General features: G+C 45.2%; 2 protein-coding genes across 2 annotated transcripts; both read left to right on the forward strand.

Moving 5' to 3' along the window:
• The first annotated feature begins 248 nt into the window (after positions 1–248).
• Positions 249–2740, forward strand: LOC117844660 (uncharacterized). Its single transcript, XM_034725399.2, has one exon. It carries the CDS (start codon positions 349–351, stop codon positions 2620–2622), a length of 2274 nt encoding a protein of 757 aa, XP_034581290.1. The 5' UTR covers positions 249–348; the 3' UTR covers positions 2623–2740.
• A 2346-nt stretch (positions 2741–5086) lies between these two features.
• On the forward strand, positions 5087–11882 carry LOC117844659 (tRNA wybutosine-synthesizing protein 2/3/4). The gene is made up of 11 exons (XM_034725396.2): positions 5087–5671; positions 6025–6215; positions 6723–7006; positions 7457–7873; positions 8118–9254; positions 9329–9458; positions 9758–9993; positions 10072–10207; positions 10296–10372; positions 11285–11391; positions 11510–11882. Exons 1-11 carry the CDS (start codon positions 5239–5241, stop codon positions 11608–11610), a joined length of 3249 nt encoding a protein of 1082 aa, XP_034581287.1. The 5' UTR covers positions 5087–5238; the 3' UTR covers positions 11611–11882.
• The last annotated feature ends 166 nt before the right edge of the window (positions 11883–12048 follow it).

The raw sequence follows: 12048 nt of genomic DNA on the forward strand, positions 1-12048 counted from the left end.
ACTTTTCAGATTGCTGAATTTATGTTATGCAAGCATCAGATGTCTGCAAACTTGAACAAATCACTGCTGCAACATCACCGGATGAACAAGCAGCCAAGCACTGTACAAGTACAAGCACACGGGGCAACACAAGCACATCTGAACAAGAACAAGCACTTTGAACTCTACCATGAGCCACGTGATGTCGTGATCCGATCCAACGGTCCAGCGGCTTTCTTTGGATCCTTCGGTTATACTACTCGTCACCTCGGCCAGCGCCCTCGGCCTTCCACCCGCTCAGCGCCCATCTCCCGCCGCCGCCGCCGCCGCCGCCAGGGCGGGCACCACTCCAGGAACCGGCGCCGCCGGATGCTCCTTCGCCGCGTCGCCGCCGCCGCCGCAGCAGCGAAGCGCTCCTCCTCTTTGACCCCCGCGCGAGCCCTCCTGCACGAGGGCGCCGCCGGCCGCGGCCACGCCACCGCCTCCTCTCCTCCACGCCGCCGCGGTCACCGCCGCGCTCCGACGGCTGAGTCCGAGCCCCTCACGGCCACCGCATCGCCCCGCCCGTTCCCGGACTACCACCCGCCCCGCCCCGACTCGCCGGAGGACGACTTCCTCGCGCGCCGCCTCGCCGCCGTGGTGGTCGCCTCGCCTCGTCCCGGCACCCTCCCGCCGCTCCCATTCCTGCCACTCCTCCGCCCGATCCACCTCCTCCTCGCGCTACAGCTCCTCGCATCCGACCCGGACCACGCCGGCCTCCTCCTCCCGTTACTCCTCCTCTTCCCCTCACGCCGCAACCAGCAGCCCCACCCGCACCTTCTCCGGTGCTTCGCCGTCGCCGCGCACCTCGCCGCCGCCCGCGGAGACGCGGTCACCGCGCGCGCCATCCTCGTGCGCGCCGTCCGCTTCCCTTCGCCCCATCGGCATTTCGTCGAACACTTCATCACCACCTACAAGGCCTTCTCTTCGGACCCCGCCTCCTTCGACCTCCTCCTCCAGTGCCTCCCCTCCGCGCCCCTACTGCGCCGCCTCCGCCAGTACGGCATTTCCCCGTCGCTGGAGGCCTGCAACGCCGTGCTCTCCCGCCTCCCTCTTGATGAGGCCATCGAGTTGTTTCAAGAACTCCCGGACAAGAACGTTTGCTCCTACAATATACTACTCAAGGCGCTCTGTGGTGCTGGCCATGTGGAGGATGCACGCCAACTGTTTGATGAAATGGCGTTGCCGCCTGATGTTGTCACGTATGGGATTCTTGTCCATGGTTACTGTGCTCTTGGTGAACTGGAGAGCGCCGTGAAACTGTTGGATGAAATGGTGGCAAGAGGGATGGAGCCAAATGCAACCGTGTATACAAGTATTGTTGCATTATTGTGCGACAACGGGCAGGTTTCAGATGCTTTGAGGGTGGTGGAGGATATGGTCCAGCGTAAGGTGATATTGGATGAGGCAGTGTATACGACTGTCTTGAGTGGTTTCTGTAATAAAGGGGATTTGGCAGCTGCAAGAAGGTGGTTTGATGAGATGCAGAAATCAGGTTTGGCAACTGATGGGGTGACATATACCACGCTGATCAATGGGCTTTGCCGGGCTGGTGAGCTGAAAGAGGCAGAGATGTTGCTTGAGCAAATGTTGGCCAGGCAGTTGGATGCCGATGAGGTCACATACACAGTGCTCATAGATGGGTACTGCAAGAGAGGGAAGATGGCAGAGGCCTTTCGAGTGCATAATACAATGGTGCAGAGAGGAGTGACACCGAATGTGGTGACATACACAGCTTTGTCGGATGGACTATGCAAGCAAGGGGATGCTCAGGCTGCTAATGAGCTATTGCACGAGATGTGTAACAGGGGGCTTGAGCTGAATGCTTGCACATACAACTCCCTGATCAATGGCCTATGCAAGTCTGGCAATCTGGAGCAGGCCATGAGGACTATGGCAGACATGGATACAGCGGGTCTTAAGCCAGATGTTTACACATATACAACTCTTATTGATGCGCTCTGCAAGTCAGGGGAGCTTGATAGGGCTCACACCCTCTTGCAGGAGATGTTAGATAAAGGAATTAAGCCTACTATTGTCACTTATAATGTTTTGATGAATGGTTTTTGCATGTCAGGTAGGGTAGAAGGAGGAAAGAAGCTGCTCGAATGGATGCTAGAGAAGAACATCCGCCCTAATGCGGCAACCTACAATTCTCTAATGAAGCAGTACTGCATTGGCAATAATATGAAATCTGCCACTGAGATCTATAAGGGGATGAATTCTCTGGAGGTGGCGCCAAATGAGAACACGTACAATATATTGGTCAAGGGGCACTGCAAGGCAAGAAATATGAAAGAGGCACTATATTTCCACAAGGAAATGATAGAAAAGGGTTTCAGACTTACTGCAACCTCATACAGTTCTCTTATAAGATTGCTGAATAAAAAGAAGAAATTTATTGAGGCAAGAAAGCTATTTGATGAGATGAGGAAGGAGGGTTTGACAGCTGAACCAGATGTATACAATTTTTATATTGATTTCAATTTTAATGAGGATAATTTGGAGTCAACTCTAGCTCTTTGTGATGAACTGGTGGAAGCCAGTATCGTGAAATCAAGAGCTGAAATGGATCAAGATGTTGTAAAGGAACATATACATTAGGAACATTATTTAGGCTGGCGATGTAATGCTAGCTTCTTCTGGATCGTGTCTAATGTGAACACACGATCCAGACTATGTACTGCCCCTTTTTACCATGCTAAAGCTGACAGTTGAGGTACGAATGGTTTCTTCTAATCATTTAAATTGGTTACACGTAGTAGTTCTGTGTTCCCCTGCATTTTCTGATGTTTGATGACACTATCCTTTAACTACAGCAATCATGATGGTCTTCCAGAAGATGTTCAGCAGTGTAGATGGAAAAAGCACGTTGTGGTGCTGGTGCAATTTGCAAGGTGGAGGACATTTCCTTCAAAAAAAGGGTGGAGGACATGCGCATCATTGTTTTTCTTTCCAAGTATCATGTCTGGTCCTTGTTCCTGTGTTTTCCTATATCAAGATTAATGATGCATCCATTTGTTAGTTTGATACTTGCAAAATAAATATGAGTCACCTAGGGCATTGTTAGAGCATCTCCAACAGCATATGTAAAACTCATGATCTAAAAACACTTTTAGGTATAGGAGAGAGAAAAATTTAAGTACTCCAAAGTTGCCTTCTCTGACAGCATATCTAAAACTGGTGACCTATAATCCTTTCAAGGGCTAATCTGCGAATGAAATTTTTATTCAGGGTCAGTCTATAAACTTGACTTATCTTCTTCTTCCCCTCCTCCCCCTTCTCGCCGTCACTACTCCCTTCTTCCCCACCTTGCCGCCGCTGCTCCCTGCCTCGCCCCCGTACCGCTCTTCTTCTCCCTCGCCCCCGCGCCGGCGCTGCTAGGCTAGCAGAGCTCGTCCGCACGACGGCGTTTGCCCGCCCGTCCCGTGGCTAGGCCGGCACCGCTCGCTCGCATAGCGGCTTTTCTAGGCTGGCGGAGCTCGCACGCGCGGCGGCGCTCGCCCCTCGAGGTCTCTCGGCGGCACAGGATCAACGAATCAAGCTCCAATCGGAGGAGGGAGGCCGGCGGAGCTTGGCCGCAGCAGCGCCAAATCGAGGAGCCGTTGCCCCCAAATCACCACCGAAGGTAGACTGGTGGAGCCACGCTTGCTCGGCGCACGCCTGCCCGAGGGCTGGGGTGGCGGAGCCTCGCCCGCACGAGTCGTAGCGCCGTCCGTGTTGCAACTCGCCGGAGCTCAGGAACAAGATGAGAGCGGCGGATTGTGCGGCGGAGGGGCTGGTGGAAGGCAAATCGGTGGTGGAGGGGTGTGGGTAGGCCAGTAGCGAGGTCAACTGTGAGGTCTGGTGGCTGGAGGAGTTGCCGTCGGGGAGAGTGCGGCGGATTGGTATATTTGCATATTTGAGAGAGAAATTTAGATCATAGTCTAAAAATTTTAGCGATGACATTCACATTAGCAAAGCAGTTGGAGCAGTTTTTTTGGCTGTTTTTAGGTATCCTGGCAGTTTTTAGGGATAACAATCTATTTAACATAAGCTGTTGGAGATGCTCTTAGATGCACATATTGATTACTTCACATATATCCATATCCTGCTTCAACTTCCACTCATGCTTGTGTTGCTATTGCTACTGACACCATGTTGAAGTTTAGAACCAGTGCTTCTTCAGAGCTGCTCGTGTTCCGGTGTTATTTTCTGCAAAAAATATAAACTAGATCTACTTTGCTTGGATTTAGTCTCCTTTTCCTTTCAGATTAAGGGTTACTCTACTAGGATACTTTTAGCGATATTTGTTTGGCGTTGCAATGAGCTCACTGACCTTTAAGCCTCTGCCTTGCAGGATATAGATTGTTTGGAAACAAAGATGGTTGTTAGGCTGTGAACGAGTGAGTTAATCGTCTTCACAGGGAGTAACCAGGGCCTAAGCGGCTACGTGTGATGCCGATAGGTACATAACTACATATCGGAGGAACATGGACCAAACTACTGGCAGAACAGGAGACTACAGAGATGTCGAGGCTGATTTTGAGAAAAATATGTTAGTATGCTCAGTTTGCATACATCATCCTTCCTCAAATCCTCAAAGTTACAGGACCCGCCTCAGCTCTATTGTTCACTGGCTTGGACCTTCATTTGTACTTTGGAGAAATGGATCAAATGAGACAGGGAACTCAATTTCTCTGAGAAGCAAAAAATGCAGCAGCAGATGGGTTTAGCTGTTAGAAATCAGGACAATTCAATACAAAGCCACGTGTGGGAAATATACGGCTTGGAGCGAACATATTTATATAGGAGACATGAAGATACAGCTTTAGTGTAAGAATAAATTTCATTCTGAGAAACAATGTATGATTCTTTCCCCTGTATCTAGAAAACGAAGGAGAACAATACAGACTTGAAGCTCAACCTTTTTCAGCGGATGTGATACGTATTCATTGTTTCCTCGCAGTTCTAGATTGCACACGTCCAATTTATATCAGCTGTCCAAGTATATATATGAATATTTATTGAATGCGTACAAAATGTAACCTACATTTATTACTTTTCAACTCTTAGGGAGAAGAAAAGGAATGATTCTTGTATGGGCTTATTGTTGCGGGCTACATGAAAGGCCCAATCTCGAAGCCTGTTCTGGGGGGACAAAGACACCTGCATCCCCTAAACCTCGCAAAAGCCCAACCCAAACCCTAGCACCCCGCCAACGGCAACCTCCCTGGTCCGATGGATTTCGCTCACCGGAAGGCGGCGGCGCTGGCCGCGCTCTCCTCGCCGGCGCCGGACAAGTCCCCGAAGGGCGGCGTTGACGCTCCCATCGCCCCGCTCCTCGAAGTGCTCAACTCCCATCCAGACCTCTTCACTACCTCCTCCTGCTCCGGCCGCGTTTCCGTCCTCGCGCAGCCGCAGGAGGGCCAGGGCCAGGGCGCCGCCAAGCCGAAGAAGAAGGCGCGCGGCGGCGGGTGGGTGTACGTGTCGCACGACCCCGCCGATCCGGACGCCGTGGTGAAACAGCTGTTCGGTGGGAGCGGCTCGGGAGCGGCTGGGGACGAGCTGGTGTTCAGGTTCGAGCCGATGATCGTGGCGGTGGAGTGCAGGGACGCCGCCGCAGCTGCGGCGCTCGTCGCCGCCGCGATCAGCGCTGGGTTCCGGGAATCAGGTGAGCTGTCCCTTTATTGGCTCAGTAATTCAGTATGTTGGGTAGAGCTTTGTATTCCTCGAACAACTTAGCATTGTATCCTTTCAATCAGTGTTTTTGCACAGTATTCAATACATGGATATGTGGAGTTATTCCTGAATCCATCTGTGATTAATCACATGGTTCATTTTAGTCAGTTACATGGGGCAGTTTTAGAGATATATGAATATAGTAAGGTAACTCAGTGTGAACTGTCAAGGTCTGTCTACCATGTATTGCTGAGGTTTTATATTAGGTTTCACTTGTCTTGATGTTGCTTATCTACGTGAATATCATATTAAGTTAGTTTAAAATTTGATTAATCTCATTTTTAGGTATCACAAGCTTGCAGAAACGTGCAATGGTGGCAATAAGATGCTCGATTCGTATGGAAGTACCATTGGGGCAGATTGATGAACTTGTTGTTTCTCCGGAGTACGTCCGTTACCTTGTCAGAATTGCCAACTGTAAAATGGAGGCAAACAAAAAACGAATGGATGGATTTCTAGATCTTTTGCAGACTGAGGTACTGAGCTATTTTGAAATCAATGCTTTTGTTACTAATAGTTACTATTTGTCTGATTGTATTCCTGGCACTGTTGCTCACTTTTTTGTTAAGAGTATGCATGACAAACATATGTTTGGAATCTTTGGATATTATGTAAGTCCAAAAATGTTTTTTTGATGAATGTTCATTAGGCGAAGAATAAACTCGGATTGTGTTTAATCAATGGAACCCTACTCTTAATAGAACCTACTTAATGAGCTGAGTAAGATTTTTCAAGCAGATGGAAACATTTACTTCATCTTGATTTATAAATACTTGTCCAATAAGTTATTTATCCATTTATACATTATACATTTCCTCACAATTTCTAACTTCAATCCAATCCCTCTCTTCACAGAAAAAAATATATATTGTTCTTGAAGTTTGTGTATTGCCCAAAATTCAACTTTGACTATCATGATGACCTTGATTATTATCACGTTCCCAGAATTTTTTTTAACATGTTGGTTCCTATCAAACTGCCAGGGTTTGTCAGGTTCGCCAGGGTTGTTAAATAATTGTAACGGAAGTAACAGTCAGACTGTTGATCACAGGGCTTCCCTGGGTTGTGAAGTTAAGATATCATTGGATAAAGGTGCCAAGAAAAATAATGACTTAGTTACAAAAAGGAGAAATGGTGGTAAAAACTGTGATGCTGATGACAGAGGTGATAGTGAAATCGGGGAAGGTTCACTAGAAGCACAGTATTTTGAAAATCAAGACCCTACATGGAGCAAGGGCGCCGAGCATGGTTTTGGTAATGCTAAACGGCATGTTCTCTTATCTCACCTTTTCTTATCTTATTCTTCAGTTTTTCATAGATTGGTATTTAAATTTATTAGTCTGTTCAGCCTGAAATGGATGTTTGACAAAACTTGTTTTCTTCAAAAAGGTGCATTGCAGTACATGCTACGGTTCTATGTTGGACCGCTGACTTGTTTTCCATGTTTGTATATATGTTAATGCTTTAAATACTATCTTGTTGAACATTAGCTGAACTAAGAGAGAAATCATTTTCCATCTTATTTTTAGTAAAAATATTTTTTTCCTTGTCGCAGATTAGGTGATGGTATCATGTTATTAAACCATGGTTTTCCTGCACTATTTAATGAGTTGGTGGTCCTGCACCAATTTAGGGTACTTTAGTTTTCTGACCAAAATCCAGTAGCTCTGAGCCTTTGACTGAATATTGTTTATTTGTCCTGTTATGTTCTATATAGATTAGTGCTGGAGGAGAAGTTGCCCGGAAACAAAAATTATCATCTATCTACTGCTGCATTGAAGATTAGTGGAGAATCAATCGAGAAGCTCTTTTTATGGGGCCAATCATCTTGTGTGTTTCCTGTTGGAGGAGAGCAACGGGTCCTAACTTTTGGTGGTTTTGGAGGACCAGGAAGGCATTCAAGGAGAAACTATTCCCTTCTGCTTGATCACAAATCTGGTTTGTTGACAGAGATGATCTTTAAAGAGTCTCCTTCACCACGGATGGGCCATACAGTTACTTCTGTTGATAATAGCACCTTTGTTATTGGAGGTAGGGGTGGTCCTTCAGAAATTCTTGATGATGTCTGGGTCTTACAAAGCACTGAGAATACCTGGTTAAGACTGGAGTGCAGTGGAAATATCTTCCGCCCAAGGTACTGTTTAGATTAAACCCTTGATCCCCCTTCCACCTTTTCCTTTACATGATGCGTGCTTGCCAAATGAAGACTCAAAACGTCGGTGGTAGATTAAATAGTGTTCAAATTTTGTTTCTGTGACAATTCTTTTCATTTTTTCTGAAGCAACCTTTGAATATGGCAGGAAGTTCCTGCAGTTCACTCTAGGTAGAAAAGAGTTGGCCCATTTCTGTTCATTGAAGTTTTCTGTTTCTTTATGTAGGCACCGGCATGCTGCAGCTGCAGTAGCTTCAAAAATATATGTCTTTGGTGGACTTAGTAATGAAGGCTTATATTCCTGCATGAATATACTTGACACGAAAAGTATGGAATGGAGCATAGTTGCTGCTGCTGGCGAATGGCCGTGTGCTCGACACTCACATTCTCTGGTGTCTTATGGTTCAAAGTTATTCATGTTTGGAGGTCATGATGGTCAACATGCACTGAAGGACTTCTACAGTTTTGATACAACAACACTTAAGTGGAACAAGGAAAGCACATATGGGGGAACTCCATCATCTAGGTTTTCACATTGCATGTTCATCTACAAAAATTATCTTGGGATACTTGGGGGTTGCCCTATTACAGGAAACAATCAAGAAGTTGCATTGCTAAACTTAAAGCATGGAGTCTGGTTGTCTGTTTCCATTCCCTTGTTGAGCCAGTGCCTCTGTGTCCGTAGTTCATCGATTGTCATTGAAGATCATCTTGTTATTTTAGGTGGTGGTGCATCTTGCTATGCATTTGGGACCAAATTTAATCAACCAATAATAGTTGATCTGCATTCAGTGGACTCTATGTTTAAACATGATGACAAGAAGGATGGCACGCCTGTACAAAGTTGTGATGCAATCCCTACTGTTGACTTATCAAGAGATGAAAAAAAGGGTCATGATAAGTCACAAAATGATTCTCGTTCTGGTGGTTTTACTGATTCAGGCCCTCTGGTTCTTCAACTGGAAAAGAAGTATGCTAAATTAGCAAAGGACATTCTGAAAAAGTTTGGATGGTTGGATCTTGCTAGAAAAGTTCGAGTGAGCCATGATAACAGCCATGTTCTTTTTCCTGTCAATGAAGTCTTCCATGTCCTAAATACTGATGACCACATGATGATGGAACATAAGTCATGTAACCTTGATGAAACGTTAGCATTTACTGAAAAGAAGCTTGCGGGAGATAACGTATCTCTTCAAAATGCATTAAAAATTTTGTCATCTTGCAATTGTTCCGTTTTGAAAGATGAACTAGCCATCAGCCGAAAGCCTTCCAAGTCTCCTCAAAACATCATGAAGGAACTTGTATCTTCTCTTCTGGAAACTAAAGGAATGCCCTCTCAGTTGTTGGAGCAGCTCCCAGCAAGGTTTGTTTTCTCTGATGAGAATATCTATTGCTGTTACGACTATGGATTTGCTTAAGTTTCATTCTTATGTGTAGGTGGGAGACACTTGGTGACATCATCATACTCCCGAAGACATGTTTTAAGGATCCATTGTGGGAATTGGTTAGCGAGGAACTCTGGCCACTAGTTGCCAAGTCACTCGGCGCGCAACGTCTTGCACGTCAAGTAAGTGCTGGCTGAATTCTTGGTTTCTGTTTTCTAAGTTATTGGAAATAGGAATAATTACCATATTATTGTGAAGCTCAACGCCTATTTGTGTAGCTAATTGATAATGTTTGTTGTCCTGCTGTTACTCTTAATTAAAGTCAGTATCTTGTATGGTGTCTCATGCTTAATTGCATCTCAATATTAGATAGTGCTTTTCTAATAGTTTGTAACTTGCGGCATGCATGTGCTTACCCTGCCAAGCATTTTTTTCTTTGGGGATTCTATATAATTTACTCCGTCTGCCCCCTTTTGTGCAGGGTAAAATCATGCCAAATGGTACAAGAGATAGTACACTGGAACTTCTTCTGGGTGATAACGGATGGGTTACCCATCATGAAAATGGCATCTGTTATTCACTTGATGCAACAAAATGTATGTTTTCTTCTGGTAACCGTTCGGAGAAGCTTCGCATGGGACAGCTTGACTGTAGAGATGAGGTGGTTGTGGATTTGTTTGCCGGAATCGGATACTTTGTTCTCCCATTTCTTGTGAAGTATGTTCTCTGTGATAACCTTGGTCTAACACATTTTGATCATACAAAAATGCTGTTCTAAATTTCTTACTCTTGCAGGGCTAATGCTAAGTTCGTTTATGCATGTGAATGGAATCCACATGCTCTGGAGGCTCTTCGACGCAATGTTTGTGACAACCATGTACAAGAACGATGTATTATACTCGAAGGAGATAACCGTGTGACTGCACCCAAAGTATGTACTGGGCAAATTTCACCTTTTTGCTAATACATGAACTAGGATGGTTCCTGACCTTTCTTTTTTCATGATGGACTTGAATTAGGGTGTTGCTGATCGAGTTTGTCTCGGATTGTTACCCTCAAGTGAATGTAGCTGGGCCACTGCTGTTAGAGCTTTAAGGTGATCCCTCCGCATCACTGAGTTGTTTCAATCTTGTTTATTTCGTTGTGTGTTTCTCGTAGTATTCCATAAAGATGTAAATGTAGAGGCCTAGGTAAGCTTGTCTTGGCCTGCTCGCATGGGGCCAACTGAGTTTATTGTTTCTGTTGCACTATCAGCAGCAGCCTTCAACAGTCAAGGAGATTGAGTATTGTTTGAGCTGGTTTTGTGAGGATTCTAGTTGTGTTTCAGAGTCAGTTGGGAATTGGGTGTACCTGTTACCTTTTGGAAAGTTGTATCTATTTTAGGATTGGTTTGTTCATCATGCTCAGCTAGGATATCGAGTCCATATAAATCTGGATAGTCCTTATAAACAATAGCATTTTACCCTGTTTAAACAAAAAAAGGTTTCCCTATTATAATTGTTATTGAGTTATTCTCAAGCCCTCTAGTTTTTCTCTTCTGCGCCTGCTGCCCTTCTGTAATCGCCAACCATACCCACCTGTTTGTAAGTGCCCACAACAATTTCCCATCGAAATATTTTTTCAGAAGATTCTAAATGTTCTTTAAATTCTGCTTGTTAGCAAACCCAGCTTAGAGGCGCTAGTCTGACATATTCCAGAATGCTTACTGCTTACATGCTAATTTTTGCATGCTTCCAATAATAATCAGTAGCATCACTGTTAGGTTGTCTGCACACTGAAAATGCCTGCATAGTGTTGCTTTCAGTGTGCCACGCATTGACATGCTGAGCTGGTAAAGAAGTGTTGAAATATTGAATATGTGGCCTCACATGAAAACAAGTTGTCTTTTCCATTGCATGCAATATGAAATTGTGGGCCAAAAGGAGAGAGAAAAAACCACAATTCGCTAGGCTGCCATGTGCTGCATTACGAACATCTCATGTTCAGATCCTACTCTTGCTATGTGTAGGGTTGAAGGAGGCATATTGCATATACATGGGAATGTCAATGACTCGGATGAGACACGGTGGCTGGACAATGTTGTTGAATCCATCAGTAACATTGCCAAAGCTCACGGTAAAACTGCTGACATGCTTTTTTGATCTGTTGCCAACCATTTCTTGTTGCTCTCCAAGAGTATCGCGAGTGCTATGTCTCTATTCTTATACACCATTCCCTGGCCTTTGTAATGCAGGACTATCTTGGAGTGTCTCTTTGGAGCATGTCGAACGTGTCAAATGGTATGGGCCACATATTCGACACCTTGTGGTTGACGTAAGATGCCGGCCAATCTAACAAAGCAAACGCGTTGAGAAATGCATTCTGTACTTACCGGGCCCTGGGATGCTCGGGCGCATTGTTGCATACTGTATTGTACTACAGTTATGTTCGATCGTGTTTTAGCCCAGGAGTTCCTTTTTACTCTCGTATTAGCCATCAGGGAGTCTCTGTAACCTTAAAAAAACATGTTATTGACGCCAATTTGCAACTACAGCAAAGTTGCGTTCTTGTACGGATTATTTTATGTACCATTTTACATTAAAGATAATTTATGCTGTTTCTGAACATTTTAGTAGTTATTTCTGCAGTTGCTAATGGCATAGGACACTGTTTGTATTTGCATTGATTCCGGTAGAGGTCATGGGACTCTAGTGAAAAGTATAATACAAGCCTATTTTATTTTGAAGAGGAAACAATACGTATGTTGTATATTTCTGCCAATACTTGGGCAGA

This window comes from Setaria viridis, chromosome 2, assembly GCF_005286985.2.
Source record: "Setaria viridis chromosome 2, Setaria_viridis_v4.0, whole genome shotgun sequence".
Taxonomy (NCBI): domain Eukaryota; kingdom Viridiplantae; phylum Streptophyta; class Magnoliopsida; order Poales; family Poaceae; genus Setaria; species Setaria viridis.